This window comes from Monodon monoceros, unplaced genomic scaffold, assembly GCF_005190385.1.
Source record: "Monodon monoceros isolate NGI ecotype Baffin Bay Population unplaced genomic scaffold, NGI_Narwhal_1 Super_Scaffold_20, whole genome shotgun sequence".
Lineage (NCBI taxonomy): Eukaryota > Metazoa > Chordata > Mammalia > Artiodactyla > Monodontidae > Monodon > Monodon monoceros.
The window spans coordinates 71317595-71339308 of NW_021703777.1; the positions used below are offsets into that span (position 1 = coordinate 71317595).

Sequence of the window (21714 nt, forward strand, 5' to 3'; positions counted from 1 at the left end):
GATAAGGATCTTTACCACAATCCCTCAAAATTAATTTTATTCTTATCTCAAACTTAAAAAGAACAAAAACTCTCAGTTCTGCTCGCAGCATTATATACACACTTATTTTCCTTTTTCAGATGAATAATATTCATGTCCTAAACTCACAAACCTAAACTGATTTTTGATCCTGATTTTTAGGAGGAAAAGAAGTATTCTGATAGCTTTACAATTCTTAGTTATACAACAGACCATAAATCCTTCACAACTTCTGGTTTAATGTTAAGCATGCCTTGATTTTCCCCGTAAGGGAGGTTCCTAAATAACTAAATTCTTTTTTTTTTTTTTTAAAAAAAAGGTTAGCTTTTGGGCTTCCCTGGTGACGCAGTGGTTGAGAGGCCGCCTGCCGATGCAGGGGATGTGGGTTCGTGCCCCGGTCCAGGAGGATCCCACATGCCGCGGAGCGGCTGGGCCCAGTGAGCCGTGGCCGCTGGGCCTGCGCGTCCAGAGCCTGTGCTCCGCAACGGGAGAGGCCGCAGCAGTGAGGGGCTGGCGTACCGGGGAAAAAAAAAAGGTTAGCTTTTTTTCTTGCTTACTTCTTCTAGGAGCATCTACCTTCGTGAATTTTACGCCAAGATAATTTAAATACTAATTGTTATTTATGAAATTTCTCTTTAGACTGATGTTAAATAGTTAAAATTCATGAGGAATCAAGTATACAAATGGAATATAGAATCTTTGTTAGAAATAAAGTAGATTTTGTTCCACCTGTCCAAGAAGGTTTAATATCTAAAAGTATTAGAAGAAGAGCAGCATTATACCACTTCCTAAAGAATTAGATATTCTGGATGTTAAATCAACTTTTTTTTAAACCTGTAAGTAAAAATAAATTCAGCTATGCAGCTATAACTTCTCCTAGTACATTCATTCTATATACTCTATTTCCTTAATTTTAATTTGATAGATATGCAAGTTACCCTATAATTTCAGATGTCAAAATAGCTAGTTGTATGTATTCATACTGCAAAATTCCTAACTACATGTTCATGCTAACTAAACATCTAGTAATGCTCAAATTGTAAGATTTATTTTTTCATGAGTTTAGGAGTATTTTGTTTATAAATCAAGCCTTCCTTTAAAGAACATGAGCATATCCGAAATATAACTCCATTATGTGATAAAAGCATTGACTTTTGAAGCACAGAGGGTTTTAAATTGTAATAGTATTAATGTTATATTCTTTTTGTTAAACATGAATTATTTCCTTTAGGAAAATCCTTTTGACCAATAGTAATTTTCAACATAAAGAGGAAAAACTAAAAACAGAGGCATACTTATAGATCATTCAAAGAAACATCATGGTAGAAACAGAGCACACAAAAAGAAAATTAATAAATGGAAAAACTGGTGAAATGTGAATAAGTTCTGTACCTTAATAGTTAATAGCATTGCTCCAGGGTTAATTTCTTAGTTTTAATAAATGTTGTATAGTTATGGAAGCTGTTAACACAAGGAGAAGCTGAGTAAAGGGTATATAGGAACTCTCTTTACTATTTTTTACAACTCTTCTACAAATCTAAAATTATCTCAAGATTAAAAAAAATTGTAAAAGCAAACAAAAACACCTAGTAACTTAAAAGTATGCCTTCAGCTGCCAAAATTTCTTGAAACAATTCAAATTTTTAAAAACGTCATTAGAAATCAATAATATATTGTTTACTTAACCTTATAATTACTTTATTGCTCTAGAAAGTTTAGTTTTTAAAACCATCAGATAGTGATATAGTGATAGTGAGACTGCCCCACCCCTACAATCAACTGTATATTACGAGGCTTCTCTAACTTAGTAGATAAATATTACAAAATTACAAAAATAGCTGGTGACAGTTGAGCTATCAAGTAGGTATCACATTTCTACAGATCAAAAAGTTGAAAAAGAAAACTGATGTTACTGATAAGTCACTGAGTATACTGGAGAAATCCAAGTTACATGCACATAGAAGAAAACTGGTCACAAAAAACCGTTACATTACTCTGTATTTACATTTTGCAAGGTTTTAAACATTTCCAATCATGCAACAATAAAGATCAGAATGAATTTTAAAAAGGAGTTAATGGAAGCTCAACGAACACATTTAACGTATTATACAACTCAAATCACAGTTGCATAACACATCCAACCCCCCCAAATACAGCTGTGCGTTACACCACCGAAACGTGTACTATTTCCCCCACAGCTCCTCCCCTGGCTCCATTCCCAGGCAATAACCTTTCCTATAAACCTTTCAAGTCAGATTTGATGGGTAAGTATGTATAATCTTCGTTATTATTTCAGAACAGATACAAAGTTTAGTCATGCGCTAATCTTCAGTTACATTCCTTTCAAAAGGCATATGAATTGCTGCAACTGTCTATGAAAATCAAGCCTAAGAAACCGAGAAAACTCGCAGTCAAGAATCTGATCTAAGTAACTGTATAAACTACAGTAATACTAAAACCTATGTATCCACATTTCTAAAAGAAGGATTTCCTATTTGAGAAATGTTACTCAATGGGTCTGTGAAAGGAAAACTGTCCGACTACTGTATTGCTCTCTGATGTAAAACACTTAGGTGACCACAAATATTTACCCAATTGGTTAACAAGCTTTCAGTTGGGCCTTTTTTAAAAAAAAAATTCAAAGCCACAGAAGTAATTATGAAAATAAAATTTTGGAAGGTCATAGTATAAGATACATATAGAATTCCTATTATAATGGTACATCTAAAATAAATCTGTCCTAACAAAGCAGCACAAAATCAATTTAAAAGCAATTTGAAATTAAATACAGTGGGAAGTGTTTTTGTTAAAATCATCAACCAAAATTACTGAATGGCAAAAGAATACTGTCTCAAAATATACTGAATTTACATGTTAATGTTACTATAATGAACTCATGCCAGATATAAATTCAGGTTACCAATTAGATGAAAACAAATTTTAGAGCTATTTTTACCAGAGAAATAAATGTACTTCATGATAAAGGCACAGCAGCATCTAAAGAATTTTTGATACATTTATCACAAGATTCAAACTTCCCTAACTATTAACAATACATTACAATAAAGTTTCTCAGAAAGTGTTTAAAAGGCTTGATTTAACATGCCAGGAAAATGATCATTTTTCTTTCGAGATGCATTTATGTAAATTATGTAAATTGCATTGAGGTCAGTTTTACACCTGGAATTAACCATCCATAGCAGAAGTACCAGCAGCTAACAATGCTTATTTATATTATATATAACTTAGCTGGATGTTAAACTATGCAACTGTTGGTGCCAGTCTGCTTATAAAGGCAATGCTCTGGAGACAAAGTCTTCTCACAAACAGTGGGCAAGCAGGTTTCATTATTAGATGTTCAACAACAATCCTCAGTTCATTAAACAAGGTCCTGCAACATAAAACAGTTTTCTTTCAGGAACCCAATGAAAAAGCAACGTAATACAAGAGCAAATGCTAATGAAGGACTTTCCCACAGCCATTAAAGAATGTGAAGTAAAAGTAACCAGGATGCACTGTAGGGAACATACAAAATAAAATCCCCCAAATCAACACCTGTTTCCTTTTTTGGGGAAAAAAATCATTCAACAAAAGCATTTAATAAATGGCTCTCTCTGAGGGCTGAGATTAGGGATGATCTGTATCTTCTTTACAGTTGAGTCACATAATTTTCATATTTGACTTAGGCAAATTCAACTAGTTCTAAAAAAGAGACCAAGAAAGTGAAAATTATATAATATGAGCAATCCCACCTACTATTTCCTTAAAAGAACATACTGCCTCTTAGAGCTTTCCTCATCTGAAAAATGGGGCTATGTACTTATTGGAGTCACAGTGAAGTTTAAATGAGACAACACGGAAGATGCTCAATAAATGTTACCTCCCAAATGGATCATTCCATTGATCAAATAAGCTCTTCTTTGCCTTCAGACTAAATCCCACCTCCTCAACATCCCGTGCCTTCTGCAATCTTGTCTCAGTTGAATTTTCCTGCTTCATCTCCTACCACTCTCTGCCATGATGCCCATGTTACGCTGCCTGTTTTGAGCCTAGGCTGGCTGTGGATCACGACTTTGCCTTAACTGTGCCACTTGCCTACGAAGTACTCTTTATTACATACTGTAATCACACACACATCACACATATTGTACAGGTTAGTAGACACAATATCATGTATACTGTACTGTAATTTATAAGTGCTTTAAAGAATCATCAAGGATAATTTTGGCTGTTCATATTTTTATGTGCTGACTCATCCTACATAAAGACACAACTTCTACCTTTTTGTATGCTCTGTGTTATTTTTATGGTTAGGAGAAGGCAATAATCTGTTTTTTAAAAGGATGTAATACACTCTCACACAAAAACAGGAAGGAAACTTGGAAAGATGCACATTTACCTAAAAACCTGACCTTCTTCTTGTATCTCCTACCTTTGTGACAGCCACATTACTCATGACTCTCCAAGGTTCCCAGGCCAGAAACCTGGAGGTCTTCTTTATATTATTCTTCTTCCCTAAGCCCCAAGTTCCAACCCTCCTAAATAGCTTTCAAATTTATCCCTTTTTTACCGCTGAATTAGTTCAGGCTCTAGATTTCTCTAACAGTTTCCAAATTGGTCTTTTTGTCCTTTTGGTGAGCCTGAAATCCATCTTCTGGAATAGTATTTCTAAATCAGACCTTATCGTGTTCTCAACCCCTCCACATTACAAACTTCAAATGCTCTTCCTACCTTAGAATAAAGTCCAAACCCTTCCACATGATCTAGTTCCTGTCTCTCTTTCTGGGCACAGATCTTCACTACTTCCCTATATACCTCCTCAACTCCAGTGACAACTACTGGCATGCCAAGCGCATTCAGGCACCCACATGCCAGAACTCAGACTTCAAAAGGCTTGGCCTTCTATTACCACGTCCTCCGTGAATTCTCATCTGTCTCCCTCTGCACTGTGTGCCTTCACAGCACCTTCATCATCATACTGACTCAAGTAGTTATCTAATTCACTCAGCTCTAAGTCCCTAGAAAGCAGGTATTTCAATCCCACATTAAACTTGTTATCATCAACACACAATCACTGTCTTCAGAATAAATGAGGCTAATGAATCAAGTTAGAGGGCATCCTGAAAACACTCTAGTTAAACCCCTTCAGGTTACCGATAAGGCATGCCTTGTTCTCGTATTCATGGTTCTATCCCTGGCATAAACAACAGCACTTTCAGTGGTGATGAAAATGTCTGTTTGTCCAATGCAGCGGCCATCAGCCATGCATGGCTTCTGAGCACTGAACAATATGGTTAGTGTTGACTCAGGAACTGAGTTTTAAATTTTATGAATTTTAATTAATTTAAATTTAAATGGTCAAATGTGGCTAGTGGCTGCTCTATTAGCACAGCTCTGCACAATCTACACTAGACATGAACAAAGGACTCATACGACTAACTTGAGAATAAATATCGTGATAAGTGAACATGGTACAAACTGGCTATATAGACTGTCTCATAACCCTTAAGAAAAAAAAAGTATAGTGTAGAAAATGTAGTTTTATAGCCTGCTTATCAATATTTATAAGCCCAAATATTTTTCATTACCTTTCCACTGTTTTGATTAAAATGTGTACTAATGCGAGACGTTTATTAGCACATATTTGTGTTATCTTACAGCACTGCTATCCTTTCTTTTCTATTCCACTGAATACTTCTACATTTTTATAGGTAATGATATGATTTAAGGATATGTGGAGAAAACAGGAGTAGAGAAGAAGAGGATATAAAGAAGCAGAGAAGAACAAATCTACTGATGAAAACTGGATGCCAGAATATGATGTCTAAAATGAATACAAGAACCAGAAAGAAAAAGGGAAAAACTCATGGAATCAAGTAAAATTAAAGGTTTATTTTTGACTAGGAACTCATTAAGAACCTATGTCTAAAGAAAATAAGCTCTATTTTAGGAAGTACTGTGAAAAAGACATTGTCTGTGAAAGCATAAAAACCCCTTCAAAGGAGAATCAGAAGCATAAAAAAAGGAAAATAAACTATTAAGAACCTAACAGAATCTAAGCGCTTTTAAAAACACTACTTCATTTCACCTCCAGAAGGAGGTTTTTCTGTCAGTGAAGAAATTAAAATTTAAGTAACTCGCCTGAAGTCATAATGATGGACCTGGCAAATGATGGACCAGCATTCAAATTCAGTTTTTACTTTGCTTGTGAAAATATAATAGAGATCATGCTAACACACTCACTGGATTTCTGGCTGAATTCTACTACATGATGAATTTATTCTAAACGTGAAAACAAAAACTATGTTAACATTAATATCTGAGTAACATATTTAAGAAGCTATTAAAAACAGCTATTCAGGGACTTCCCTGGTGGCACAGTGGTTTAAAAATCCGCCTGCCAATGCAGGGGACATGGATTTGAGCCCTGGTCCGGGAAGATCCCACACGCCGCAGAGCAACTAAGCCCGTGTACCACAACTACTGAGCATGAGCTCTAGAGCCTGTGAGCCACAACTATTGAGCCCGCGCGCCTAGAGCCTGTGCTCCGCAAGAGAAGCCACCATGATGAAAAGCCCGCCAAAATAAATAAATACATTTTTTAAAAAAGAAAAAAGAACAGCTATTCATTTTTGTTTTCTTCTAATTTTTGAGATCAGAAGGCATAATTTATTGTACATTAATTTAAGCCTCCGTTCCTCAATATTATGATAATTTACTAAAATATTTCTCTGCTTCATTTTACCACTCCAAACAATTCCGCACAGGCTATCAGAAAACTATTATGATCATGTCAAAACCATCATTCCTATACATCCAAAAAGTAAGTTCCAAACTTCTTACCCTGAAACTCAGGAAGTTTTATGATATGGCTCCAATATACCTTGTAAATCTTTGCTCCAAGCACTCACCATTCAGAATTTCCCTTATAGTCAAATAGGTCTACTCAATGCCCCTTAAACTCTGCTTTTATCTTCTTGCCTCTGAACTTGTTCTGTTTTCCTACCTAAAATGCTTTTCCTTATTCTGTCTATTCAAAGGCTTTAATCCTTCTAGAACAAATTAAAATCTCTATTTTGTGAAACTTTCCTGGGCTCTTCTCTCTTCTGGCTCAATGATCTCTCCCCTGTTTTGGATTATAGTACTGATGTAGTAGAATAAACATGACAATTCATCACAGATTGACACGTGAATACCATATCCTAAACTACTGCTTCCTTTCTTATTATTTGACATGTGTTTTTTGTTTCTTCAACTAGGAAAGTGCCTTGAGAGTGGGACTTATGTCCTACACATTTAAAAACTCCTTAAGCTTTAGCACTGTTTTAGAAGTGGTCAATAAAAGTCTAGTCTTAGTGTCTGAAAAGAAGTACAACCACCTCCTCATCAATCCTAGGTAGTTCTAAGGCCAAAACTTAAATTCACAAAAACATTGCTTGCTTCTAAATTCTAACACAAAAAAACAACTCTTAAAAGTTACAAATACTGTATTTCACAATACTCTTAATAAATAAAACAGGTTTAAACTAGTCACCAGCTTACCGACAATATGGATTTCTTCGAGAGGAGTATCGAAGAGTAAGGAATCTATAGTATATAAAAGGCTGGAGCAAACTTCCTTGACCACTGAAATAAACAAATACAAGGGCAATAAATACACATCATCAATTCATATGTATACTCTCAAAATTTAAAGGCAATTTAATTGGAGAATGTGTGTGTCTTCATTCATCAAATGGTCACAGTATTATCTATCATATCTAAATCCAAGTTATTCATGTATTTATGTAGGTATTATTTTCTAAATTTTTAAAAGCTTTTAAATAAACCAGCAAATATTAAATAAATGCTTCAACAATTACCACTAATAACTGATAATAAAGTTTTAAAACTTTGTAAGATATTTAAAATAAAAAGTAATTTATTTTATATAAGCAAATAAGAAAACTAATAAAACCACACAGGGTCACTAGTAAATTTACATAGCCTACATTATTTTTCTTCGTTTAAAAAACAATGACAATACCTCAACAGTCATATATACGTTTATGAAATTCTAAGTCTGGAATACTTTCCTAAGAAAAACTATCTTAAGATATTCACTAAAATAACTGCAGATAAAATGCAGCAACAAACTAACATGGATAGTTAGGTAGCAGGGCTAAGTAAATCTTATGTTTGATGGACTTGGTATGCAACTACTTAAAATCTTGACTATGAAAGCTACACAGTAACTCTGAAGAAAGCTGAATATAAAGCTATACCTATTACTACAACTATATTTTAAAACTTTTTTGGGGAATAAATGCATTAAGATGCTAAATACGGTTTGTTTGTTAGGTTAATTTTTTTTAGTCCCACCCCTCACCCCCCACCCCTTTTTATTTTTGGCCGCACCATGAGGCTTGCGGGATCTTAGTTCCCCAACCAGGGATCAAACCTGGGCCCCTGCAGTGGAAGCGTGGAGTCCCAACCACTGGACCGCCACGGAATTCCCTTTTTTAGCCTTTTTTCCCCTAAACTGTGTGATATTACTGTCATAATAAAAATTTACATGATTACAAACTTATAACTAAATGTAATATCCACCTTCCCCAATAAATCATATAAAACTTTAACTCTTTAAATTGAGAAACTCACATATTACAGAAAACATAAGTAGAAAAGAATATTCAATGAAAAACAAATTTTCCATCAGCCAAGTGAGTTCGTTCCTCAAAGTCATAGCAGTCTCTAATACATCTCCAGAAATTTACATAAACAAGTGTATATAATGACTAACACACAGTGCTCATTTTGTAATGCACTGGATCCATTTAACTCTAGGAGGGAAGTGGTATTATCATTCTGATTTTAAAGATGAAGAAACTGAGGCAGAAAGAAATATACATGTCTTTAAACACACACACTCCAAAATATAAATGGGGAATACCCACACAGTTCTCAACCACTTTTAAACTTATTATATCTTGGAGATCATCCCCTATCACAACACATAAATTACCTCATTCTTTTCACAGCTTCAAATATTCCATCTTATGCATGTACTGTTATGTAACGAGCTCTCTACTAATGAATAAAACTACAACGATCATCCTTTTACTTGTCTTTGCACATGTGTGCGTGTATATGTAAGATAAACTCATACACTACATGTGTAAGAAAACTCATAGAATGTTCACTTTTAAATACAGAGCTTTATGCATTACTGCTACAAGTTTAACTTAATAAAGCCTTCTAATGTCAGACTGTGTTTCTACCATGAAAGGTAGCATTTAAGGAACAATGACTTAAAATTGTTTTTAATTTTACAGTTTGCGTTGTGGTCAAGTGACACACTTGAAACATGAATAGCTTTTCTTATTAGGGATTGAATAAAACTTTATTACTTAATTTTAATTTTTTAGAATAACAAAGTGATTCCCCTATTTAAATATTTTTGGTAAATTCTCATTTCCTTTACAATCTTAAAAATTAAAATCAACTTGTACATAAGTGTTTAAATAAAAGATTAAGTAGCACAATTGACTTAATATACCAGTATAGTCAAAACTTGGTGCTCCAACAAAAAATTCACTACAGTTCCAAAACTGAGGCTTTTTTTTGGGGGGGGGGGGCTGTGTTGGGTCTTCACTGCTGCGCACGGGCTTTCTCTAGTTGCGGCGAGCGGGGCTACTCTTCGTTGTGGTGCGTGGGCTTTTAAGTTGTGGCTCACGGGCTCTAGAGTGCAGGCTCAGTAGCTGTGGCGCACGGGCTTAGCTGCTCCGCGGCCCGTGGGATCTTCCCACACCAGGGATCGAACCTGTGTCCCCTACATTGGCAGGCAGTCTTAACCACTGCACCACCAGGGAAGTCCCAAAAATGAGGTTTTTGTTCAAGTGTGCCTGGCATCTCAGCATTTCATTATAATTCTCTTAAGCTTACCTAAAAGGAGAACAAATTATTTTGTTTATTAACCAGAATGTGGAGGTTTCAGATATAGTCACCAATTACCTCCACATAAAGAGTTAGTTTTGGTAGCTACATTTTAACTTTCACCCAGGTACATGAAACAAATCACAGAACCTCATGTGACTCAAGACCAGATGACCCAAGAAAAAGAAAAATGAGCAAGAAAGTAAGAGGGCAAAAGGTTCCTTTTACCAATTAAAATGTTTAAGTGTATGATCAGGATCACAAAAAAGAGATGAACTAACTTCTAGGGTGAAAATTTCAGAGTGGAATAATCGACAAATACAGTTGCATCAAATTCTATACCCAACATTCATGGTACGTTACAACTAGAAGGAGTTTTGGCAATTACTTATTTAACTACTACTAATTTTTTAAGTGTAGAAAATCAAGGCCCAGAAGGCTAGTTAGTGGTCAAATCAACCAGAATCCAGCTCCGAAACACCCAATAAGAAGTCTTCCCATTGTATCATTCCAGGACCCTATTTAGATTATATTATCTAGTTTTGAACCCCACAACTTAAGCAACATATGGTGATCCTGGAGTTTTCAGAGGAAGATATTATTTATAAGAATGGTACAGATGCATTTATGAGGAAATCTAGAAAACTCTATCACCAGCTTAAAGAAAGACTGCTAAAGAAAGGAGTAACTGTCAGGTATGTAAAAACCTTACTAGTTAACCAAGGCAATGAACATTAAAATGAAATATTTCATAGACAAAAACAAGTTTGTTACAAATTAATGAGATTATGGAAAACAGATAATACAGATCTATTAGAGGACAATTTGGTATGGTCTATTAAATATAAAATGCACCTAGCTTAGACTCAGCAGAAGTACAGACTCTCACAAAAGTATAAGCAGACAGGTAAAAAAAATGTTTACTGCATCAACATTTGGAAAAGTAAAAAAAAAAAAAAAATTTGGAAAAGTAAAAATCTGGAAACAAATGGCCATCAACAGGGGAATGGGTAATAAAATATAGCATAATAATATGATGGAACACTATACAGCCATTAAGTGAAACAAACCAGAAATACGAATGTCATATAAATAGGTTATGAAAACATACTGTATGAACGAAAAAAGCAAGATGCAGACAACTGATGCCTTTGATGTAAAATAAAAACTAAACAAAGGGATTTCCCAGGTGGCACAGTGCTTAAGAATCCACCTGCCAATGCAGGGGACATGGGTTTGAGCCCTGGTCTGGGAAGATCCCACATGCCGCAGAGCAACTAAGCCCGTGTACCACAACTACTGAGCATGAGCTCTAGAGCCTGTGTGCCACAACTACTGAGCCCACGTGCTGCAACTACTGAAGCCTGCACACCTAGAGCCCGTGCTCCGCAACAAAAGAAGCCACTGCAATGAGAAGCCAGCACACCGCAACAAAGAGTAGCCCCTGCTTGCCTCAACTAGAGGAAGCCTGCGCGCAGCAACGAAGACCCAATGCAGCCAAAAATAAAATAAATTTATTTAAAAAAACCCAAAAAACTAAACAAAGCCCCGCACCCATAAAATAATAATATATATTTTCTATCCATCTGTGTAAGTACTTTAAAAGAACTACATACATGTACCCATATCAAACTCCTTAGCTCTGGGAAGGAGAGGACAGAATCCAACTAGGATTCACATTCAAATGGTATTTTAGCTTTTATTTGTAATGTCCTATTATTTGAGACACTGAAAAAGCAATAATCTGGGCAGAAATGTGGTTTTAAAACTTAAATGCAAGAATATAGAGAGGTCAATACTATCCTAATGTTCTATTTTTAAAAGGAAGGTTTTCTTGGGCTTCCCTGGTGGCGCAGTGGTTGAGAGTCCGCCTGCTGATGCAGGGGACACAGGTTTGCACCCCGGTCCGGGAAGATCCCACATGCTGCGGAGCGGCTGGGCCCATGAGCCGTGGCCCCTGAGCCTGCTCGTCCAGAGTCTGTGCTCCGCAACCGGAGAGGCCACAACAGTTAGAGGCCCGCGTACCGCGAAAAAAAAAGGAAGGCTTTCTTTATTCATGCATTCCTTCTATAATTAACATACAAACAAAATATGGAGGTGGCAGTAAGCAACTAATAATACCAGACCTTAATTTTTCAGATTTTTCTCTAGTATGGGAAAAATCATCTCAATAATGTTAGAATGGACTAAACTAGCCTTCCTAAGATTCTTTCAAAAGTAGTTATTCTGAAATTAATTTTCAGAATGTTAAATGATAAATCACAAGGAATAGTAAAGAAGACAAATGCCTAGGTTTATCATAGTAAACTACAGGAGTTCACTATACTCTCAGGTTCTCTACTATCATGTGAAAAGATTATTGCTATGAATCTCAGTATGTACTTCAACAGATATAAGCAGGATAAAATTTGAGTTGATACACTTATTATGTTCACTTAGACACCAGCCTCCTAAAATAAATATATTTTTATTCTTACCTAAAAAGCATAAAAACTGTAGCAGGCATCAAGAATATTTCATTACAAGCAATGAATTTCAGAATATTCTGTTGATTAGTGCTTAATTTATCCAAGAGAGATCTCAGCAGAGGTAAACTATTTGAACCCTTTGCCTAAAACATAAGAAAACAAACATTAGAAATAACAAAAGCATTTTTGATCACTCAATTATTTTCTTTCTTTAGATAAATTGCATATCCAATACACAATACAACCAAAAGACAATTATTTGAAAATGATGATATAAAAATGTACAAATTATTTAGGGACAACAGTTAACATATTTTCCTGCTTTATTGTATTTTCTATATCTGTAGAGTTAAATAGAGAAACAACTTCAATAAAAGTCCTTTTCATTCATAGGCACTTTATCTTCCTTATTTCAAGAAAAGTGGTGGTTATTTCTCTCCAACCATAACAAAACCTGGCCACCCAGAAATACAGTTAAAGTATCTGTGACTCCTTAGTTGATTAATGGTAGAAATTACAGAGTCCAATTACTGCTGTGATCCAAGAACTATAGGTATAAATAAGGCAGCCAACACAAGGCACAATTCTGGATATTTTAATTCAAATTCCAGTGCACATGCAGTCAATCTGCCTAGCACACTGCAGTTATTAGGCTTAATGATCCAACCCAGTAAGAAGAAAAAATTTTAGGAAAGTAGCAGTTCTGAACATCAGTGTAAAAGAAATTTGGTACACTCTACACACACGGTATGTTAAAATTACTGACAGAACAAGAGATCTCTGACAACTTACCAAATCAAAAATATATGATTTTTTTTTAAATAAAAAGATCTATTTTAAACTTCAGAAATTACTCCAGGAACTGGGGGGTAAACTTGAATACAACCCCTTATCTACAAAATGTACTACTGTATCGAAACTTAAACAGTAAAAAATACCAAAACTTTCAAATCACGAATTTAGAGCAAGTTTGTACGGAATACAGGACCTTTTTGTGACAAATGCCCAAATGTCTTAAAACTCAAATTTGTGTTAACTATCTGTAAATCCAGGAGTCAAAAACAAAAAACAAAGCCAGCACAATTTTACTTACATCAAGGACCTTTTTCGTGTATGTGGCAGCATGAAGTAAAGAAAATAGCAAGACTGGGAAAATACTCACTGAAGAAAATAATTAAGGAAAACATTAAAAATTCATCAAGCACTTTGCAAAACAGGCTATGTATTATGTTCAAATATACAGATCTAAAATGGCATCTGCTAAAATGAGTTCAGTGATGGCTTTTGGTCTACTGATACACTTTATAAAATGAAGGTTTTTTTAATCTGTAAAGAAGAAAGTCAACTTGCATTTTTTAAACCTCATAGTTCTTTTTATGAAGAAAATAGTGAAAAAAGCTTTTTCACCTATTCCTATTGGATAAAATATTGCGAACATTGGCTAAATTAAGTTGAAATCTAGGCCATCTCAAAGCGTTAAGTAGTACAGCTTTTAACCCTACAATGGTCATCCTGGACAGAAAAACTTAGCCTTCAAATACCAAAATAGTCTTTTGTACTGCTTTCATCAATTCAGTTGCTTAGGAAAGAGTATAGAGTAGTGGTTTAAAGAGTAGTTCTCAAATGTTCCTCAACTAAAGATGTTTAATTCTTTCTTTCCTACAAGGACCCCATTATTTTGAGATACTGTTCCAATCAAGCTTTTACAGTTAATGTGTTCTCAATTTGTACAAATAAAAAAGACAGTGTATATTTGGTTTTGTATATAGTCAATTGAGAGTCTCATCAGTTTAATTACAGATGTGAGCAAAGAATCCTTATATTTGAGTTTCACTGTTTGGCTTTATGTCATAGATAAAATATACAATTTCCATTCAGCTTTCTGAAAAATGGAAATTGCTCAAAAGACTTTACACCAATTTCTGCTAGGTTGATAACAAAAAAAACCCACTTGTCCAAGTTATTTCCATGAAATGATATAGACAGGTAATTATGAAGGGCAAAAATACTTGTCCTAAAAATAGTAGCAATTTCTAAGAAATAAACCATTATATTTTTCTACACCAACTGAAAGCTTGGTGTGAGGGAAATGACCACTACAGCATAATCTGAGTATCAAATTCATTCTAACCATAACTCATCATTGAAGACCCAAAGGTTCCTAAGTTCCAGGTGGCTAGTAAACAATGACCTATAGCCAAGTATTCTAAGAATCCTAACTCTCTAATATAAATGTTCTCCGATTAATATCCTCACTAATTCTTCTGTGCCATTCATAAAATTTAAGTAAAATGCCAATCTCCTGAGTAGAGATCATACACACACACACACACACACACACACAGAGTTTTACACTTTTTAACAGAATCCTTAATTCAGAGTCAAGATATCTGGGGTTCACTCTTGGCTCTGACACTAACTTCATTTCCCTAGGCCAAGTTCCATCTTCTGTCATATGAATTTGCAGCGATCAAACCTAGGGATTTCTAATGAGTCTTACATCTCTAACATTCTATAGTTCACAAATGCTTGATAAGAGATTCATAACCTTAGCATTCATTGTTACATTTAAACTATTTAGAAAACACAAGGGGTGAAGAGTGTACAATAGAAAAAGGACAATACAACACCTTTCTAAGAGCAAAGATCAGAACATGACTTTGGGATCACCTTTATTAACATAATACCCAACTACTTTAGCAATCAGATTAGTATTTCTTGCCAATTAATAGTTTATGTTATTCCCACTGCATACTCCCCGCTCCTCTCCCTGTAAGAATTTAAAGAACATTAAATCCTTAATCTCCAACATTCCCTAGAGATGGCCTAGCAAATAACTAATTGGATAGAAAAGGCAGAGAGGTTGTCTTCACTGTCATGAGTCATTTGGCACCGTCTCAGGATTCACTCAATAAAACTGTCCCAGAGGTCAGTATTGATGTATTCAATTTGCTCTACATTAATTATCTAGAAAACACAGCTTCTATCATTTGTTTTTCTTTACAAAGAAATTTTAAGCTAGTAAGGGCAGAAATATGAACCTCTATATAACTTCCCATTATATCTAAGAAAAGCAAGAATTTTAATATTGGTGATTATAAAGGACCTCAATGAATGCGGCTGACAAAAGCAGGTCAACCCGATGATATGCCAAACAAATGTGCTTATCATTTACAGTTGTAGTACAACAATTACCTAGTGAGTTTTACCTACATTACTACTCACTTGCCAATGTGATGCCAGGCAAGTTACTTTAAACTCTTTGAGCCTCAGTAGCCTTATCAATAATATAATGCTCACCATAATTTTTTTCAGAGTGTTGCAAGGATTAAGTATGTCAAGTCTGTATATACTGGCAAAATAGGTGCTCAAAAAAATGTCATTTTCCTCCTATTCTCTTTTCCTTAAAACTTATAAACAATCTATTTAAAATTTGATACTTCATGAACATAGAAAATATTATCTAAATAGGCGGTATTTAGTGTTAGAGATATATTTTATTGTGCTTTCCATTATGTACAGTTGTATCATAATTATTCAAGAACACTTAAGAACAGTACTTTTGAAAGTACAGAATACTCCCCTGAGGGATGATTCATAGGGGGGCAGGGGTGGGGGGGAGACAACCTATTAAAATGATTAAGTTTAGGGAACACTGATAACTCTTAGGTCTCACAATGCACACTACCATATCAAAGGTCCTACAGTAAAGAAATCTATTTAACAATGTTTAACCTATTGCTTCCCAAACATACCAAACTGCAGAATCCCTTCCCCTCCTTTTTAAGAATACCTACTTTTATCCCACAACATATTTTTGAAATGTATAAACATACAAATTCCAAATGAGTTATTTAATTCTCATTGGCTCCAGAGAGTATCCATGTGTCCTTATATTCTACTCTATCCATAGCAAATACTAATTTCTATTTATTTTATTAATTATCCCATTCTCAGCTTAAGTAAGTTATTTCTTGATTAATTTCCATTTGTTTCTAGCTCGCTGGGAGTTGAAAGAAAGAGCTGATGACTTCTGTTTTCTTAAGGCAAGGCATCTGGGCATTTTCCCAAAGAATGTGTGAATTAAATTAAAGAAACATATATTAAAATAAGTCCTCCATAGGTTTGTGCTTTGAATCTGAATTTTAAGATACCCATTGCTAATAAAGAAGCTTACAAGAGGCAAGATCAAAGATACAAAGTTTAAAATTCCCAATCAGCTCTTCAAAATTTGGACTTCACATTTCAGAGTCAGAAATTCTTACACTTAATGTATCTTCATTCAAATGAAGTGCCAACAAACCAACCAACCCAGGCTTCATGGAACACCCTCATTGCTGAATCCTTCCTGTAGCAAAAAATAATAAGAAGAGATCTCCTATACACTCAGTAGGCAATTTCACTGTCAAAAAGGTACAAAAGGATACTTGTAACAGGGTAGGAATTGACAAAGATGAGTGAATACAACAGGTAGTGGCAGCTGTCCTCTAACAAAGCCTGGGCCAGGAATGCTCTGCTTAACTGGAAGTGTGGTAATCTTTGGTGCAGCCTCAGAGCACTAGTCAGAGCATTTGCCAGCAAAGCACGTTGGTAAAAGCCTGCTGCTTCATGCAACCTGCAAATTACCAGGGGAGAGGTTATCATGAGATGTAAACAACTACTGTGTCTCTTCCTCCTTTGTGAATTGCATCATAATTGCACAATACCTAAATCTATTACTTGTCAATAGAAAAAAAAATTGCTTGACCCTACTATACCTTTTTAGAAGCATCACTTTATATATATACCCAACTGAATTTTTATTTATTTCTATTGAAGCATAGTTGATGTACAATACCCAACTGAATTTTATAAAGCAGTCATTCTTCCTTTTAACAATCAAAAATGCAAAAAAACCATAAACTTATCTCATCCCCACATCCATTTTCTCTCAATTTTCAATGTGATGTTACTTTTCACAAAGCACATGATATAAAATATACCTCCAGTTGGTATTACTAGAATATTAGTGCCTTAAGGATGAGACCTGTGTTTTATTTGTCCCTGAACCCCTTGCAGTTTAACAAGTATGACACCTAAAAGGTATTCCAGAAAAAGTGAACAAGTGAATACCAAAGGCAGAAACATGTATAATACATACCCAAGAAGAGGCAGAACAAACAAAGCAGAGCAGTAAACTGTGAACAAGCGAGAAAGCCACATTGCCGTGTCCAGTTTATTGGCCATCAAGAATTGCTGAATGTAAAAAGAAAAATACTGTAGTAAATTAAGCTTGCAAATTATGTTTTTAAGGATGAATATTATGTAGTTTTATTCCTATTCAAAATGTCTCAATGCCCCTGTAGCAATTGTTTTTTTAAGATCATTAAGTGTGAACTCTTAGGGCAACTGTTTCATGTATATGCTCAGTAACAAAGCCAAACTCCCTATAGTTTTTTTTTTTTTTTAATAAGTTTGTTTGTTTGTGGTGGCTTCGTTGCTGTGAAGCATGGGCTCTAGGTGTACAGGCTTCAGTAGTTGTGGCACGTGGGCTCAGTAGTTGTGGCTCGTGGGCTCTAGAGCACAGGCTCAGTAGTTGTGGTGCACAGGCTTAGTTGCTCCGCGGCATGTGGGATCTTCCAGCGCCAGAGCTCGAACCTGTGTCCCCTGCGCTGGCAGGCAGATTCTGAACCACTGCGCCACCAGGGAAGTCCCCTCCTTATAGTTTTGATATGGAAAGCATAGGAAGTACTTAAATAGAAAAATACCAGTTGACATTAAAAAAAAAAAAAAGACTAATTAGGCAAGAAAAATTTAACTACAATTGTCTGTATTCCTTCAACACTTGTAATACTGGCTTCACCTACTTTAAAAGAACATTAAATAAGAATTAATTGCTCTCAAGAGAACCATAATGCCTATTCTTAGAAAAAAATCTCAAATTCAAACAGGCAAGTCTCAGGTCTGAGTAAAAAGGCATCACACAAAGCCAATTTGGACTATATCAACCTTACAAAGGAGAAATGTAAAACCACGGTAATAGTCACTTAGCCTCTGGATGATTTGCCAACGTACACACAAAAGCCTGGCATACTGTAGGGGCTCAAAATATGGCTGTCAGGTGTTAATGGCACGTGACATTGTGCCATTATTCTCACCTCCGATTTTATGACTTTCTTCATCCTCTTGAAGCTCCCTGACAAGTCTTAGCCTGGTTTCTGCGGCCCTGGATTAAACTTCCATATATCACTTTCTTCCCCATTTTTTCCTCATTCTATCTTTTCTTTTGCTTCATTTTGCCAACAGATGTGTCCATCATCACGAATGCAATAACTTAAAATCAGTTTTCTCATTCAAACGGTATTGTGTATTCAAATTCTAAAGTGGCTTTTACATTTTTTGATAGAACCTACACAATTTTTACATCAAGACCCAATACAGACATATGTTAGTATATAAACAAAAATCTCACAAAAACAATATTTATCTTTACTATGTGTGATAAATTTTGGTATTTTGTATTCTATTTAATGTTTTATAAACAGTGTTTCCATGAAAAGGATTTCAAATCTCACTAATTGGTCTTAACCTGGAGTCTTAAACACTGCTCAAAGCAATCTAACTTATTTATCATTTGAAAGAAGATATAAAAAAAGTTTTGGGGAAAAATGCTAGTATCTTTTAAAATTCAAGGATGCTTTTTATTTAATTTTATTGCACGCTTTCTAACAGTATGCAGGTAATTTCAGATATATGCCTCCACTTTATTCTACCCAATCCTACTACTGTTACTCTTCTAAATCTAAATGATCACCAGTAGTCAAGTGGAAGGATGAATCCAGCTTACAGTGCTCAGTTTCTCTACAAATATTCAGATTCTACATGATAGTTTGAAATTTAATTTTAGAACATTTTCTTTAAAACCTATTTGTTTACGGTGTTCATTTGGTGATAAATCGCTAAACTGTGCATTTCATCTTGTACACTTTTATGCATGTGCATTTTACTACACAATTTAAAAAAGGTTTAAAAAAGCGTATTGGTTTACATTTTAAGAGTGAACTGACTGACCATGTTACAAATAATTCAGGCAAAAAATATAATGCATCTGTGGGTGAAAAAACTATTGAGGTGAAAAATTATTCACACAATCTTAAAGTATCATGACATAGAACACTTTTTATTTATAAAGGGAAACAAGTTATCTTTACAACAGAAACTCTGGTGGACACCACCTTAACCAAACGATCAAACTTATCTCCAATGATGAGATAAATCAACATAAAGTGTTTCCTGATATATATAATGCCCTGAGAAGAACGGAATATCACTTATTTAATATTCCTACCAAAATGTTTAACCTGAATCTAGTCATCTGTAGGGGGAGGGGGGGTGGGAATCAGACAACTCCAATTTGAGAAGCGTTTTGCAAAACAACAGGTCTCAACTCTCGAAAGACAAAAATGAGAGGAGGACAAGGAAACTGTTCCAGACTAAAAGGGACCAAAGGCCAGGAAACGCAATGCACACTTCCTGATTGAGTCTGGATAAGGAGGAAGAAGCTTTAAAGGACAACTGAGGAAATCTGAATATAAATTGTGTATTAGGTTGATAACACGTATCAACGTTAAATTTCCCAAATTTAACTGCAAAAATTGCTGTGATAACTGCACTGTGGTCACGTAGAAGAATACTGAAGTACTTATGGGTTAATGATCATGATGTAAGCAACTCTCAAATGGTTCAGCAAAATTAAGGGAAGAAAAAAAGAAAAAGTGTGCATATAAAGAGACGTTGCAAATGTCTGAAAAGAAAAAAGTCACTCGGCTCAGTTCACATACTTAGTGTTTAAAATTAGAGGACAATTATGCTTCTGGTACATGCAGCAGACCTGCATCTTAAAAATAAAAAAGTTACAAAAGCATAGTAACATTTCTCTTCGTAAAACGACGAAAGGAAAAGAGAACGACCGCTCCCCTCTTTCTGCTTAAAAACGGGCACAACGGTTCTGGGCCAACACGCGTGTGCGGAACAAGGCGTGTGTCACGCCTCGACCTCAGGTGGCATCTTCAACCTTAGGACACAGGACAGGGACCGAAGGGTGGGAAGAAGCAAGAAGGCCCAATCTCCGCGGCATACAGGTGGGCATGCAGGTGAGCGCCACCTGCTCCAGGCCGGCCTGGTGTCGCTTCAGAAACAGAAACCTGTAGCTCCCTCTAACGTCTTCGCTCACGATCGGCCCTCTCCCCACCCCCACCCACACCAGTAATCCCAGTCCTGAAAGCAAGGAGCCTCTGCAACGCCTCGGACCCGACTTCCAACACTTCCTGCTCCTTCCTAACTTGCAAATCAAGCCACACGGCCCTGCCCGGTCACTTACCACTGCGCCCGCCCCTCGGGGGCCGTTCGGGGCCGTATCCGCCATGGGGGTCTCACACACGCGTCTGGGACGCTGCAATCGGAAAGGGAAAAGAGCGAAGGAAGGTCAGCGCCGGGTCCGCGACTCCGGGAACTGGCTTTCCTGCTCCCGGCGTGAGCTTCCGAGCCTCCTCAGAGCAAAGGACTCGCCGCTTCAGTGCAGCGGTCTGTCCCACGGGTACTCGCAGCGGCCAGGAAATACCTGTCCGGCACCGCCAAGAGCAAAGCTGGGTTTCTAGAAAGAGCGGAGAGAAGGCGGAGCTTCGGAACAAGGCCCTACAGGGCCGAGGTAAGGCCGCCGGCTCCAGGTTATTGCCGAACCCGGAAGTGCTCCTTTCACTTCCGTGGGGAAGAGGCGGTGACGCAGAGGGGAAACCCGCAGCGGTGCCCTGAGGCATGACGGGAAGTGTCGTTTTTCTGGCTTCGGCTTCCCGTGTCGCGTACGCCAGTTGCTCTGTAAGCTAAGAAGCGGGGCTGGCCAAGCAGCTTTTGTCTCATCGTTACAGCTCAAAGATGGTCCTCCCTGCCCATGGCAAACCACGAAGGCTCTCTACTCCCTGATATAGAAGCCTCAGAAATGTCTTTGCTGTTTTGTTCCAGGGGCTTGCAAGGCCCTGTGGTGCTACTTCTTACATTAGTTCTTTCAGCAAGCACTTCCTGAGGCCTGCTGTGTGACAGGCTCCATACTTGGCAAGGAGGATAAAAAGATGGTTGTGACACAGACTGCGGGAGAGATAGGCAAGATGAAATCACGGCACACTGCTTGTGTCCTATGCAGAGAGGCCGAGTTAATCACAGGAGGCCCGAATCAGAGGAGTCTGGGAAGGGTTCCTGGAAAATCTAATTCTGGCCCTAGGTTCTGAGGTAGTTCAAGGAGAAGGTAGCTACATGGGGGAGGGTATTGCAGACGCAACAG

General features: G+C 36.5%; 1 protein-coding gene across 1 annotated transcript; it reads right to left on the minus strand.

Annotated features, from left to right (window-relative positions):
- Window positions 1-1699: 1699 nt before the first annotated feature.
- TMEM33 (transmembrane protein 33) lies at window positions 1700-21093 on the minus strand. The gene is made up of 7 exons (XM_029235745.1): window positions 20761-21093; window positions 17542-17636; window positions 16829-17016; window positions 13495-13562; window positions 12411-12544; window positions 7561-7644; window positions 1700-3409 (listed from the first exon to the last, which is right to left on the minus strand). The coding sequence occupies exons 1-7, from the start codon at window positions 20803-20805 to the stop codon at window positions 3280-3282; spliced, it is 744 nt and encodes a 247-aa protein (XP_029091578.1). The 5' UTR covers window positions 20806-21093; the 3' UTR covers window positions 1700-3279.
- Between the last annotated feature and the right edge of the window lie 621 nt (window positions 21094-21714).

Excerpts from the sequence above, each read along its gene's own strand:
- TMEM33 (XM_029235745.1), bottom strand. The coding sequence starts at position 20,805 with ATGGCGGATACGGCCCCGAACGGCCCCCGAGGGGCGGGCGCAGTG. Across the intron at positions 17,637-20,760 it reads CCCGAGGGGCGGGCGCAGTG|CAATTCTTGATGGCCAATAA; the intron begins GTAAGTGACCGG and ends TTTTACATTCAG. Across the intron at positions 3,410-7,560 it reads CGAAGAAATCCATATTGTCG|GACCTTGTTTAATGAACTGA; the intron begins GTAAGCTGGTGA and ends TTTATGTTGCAG.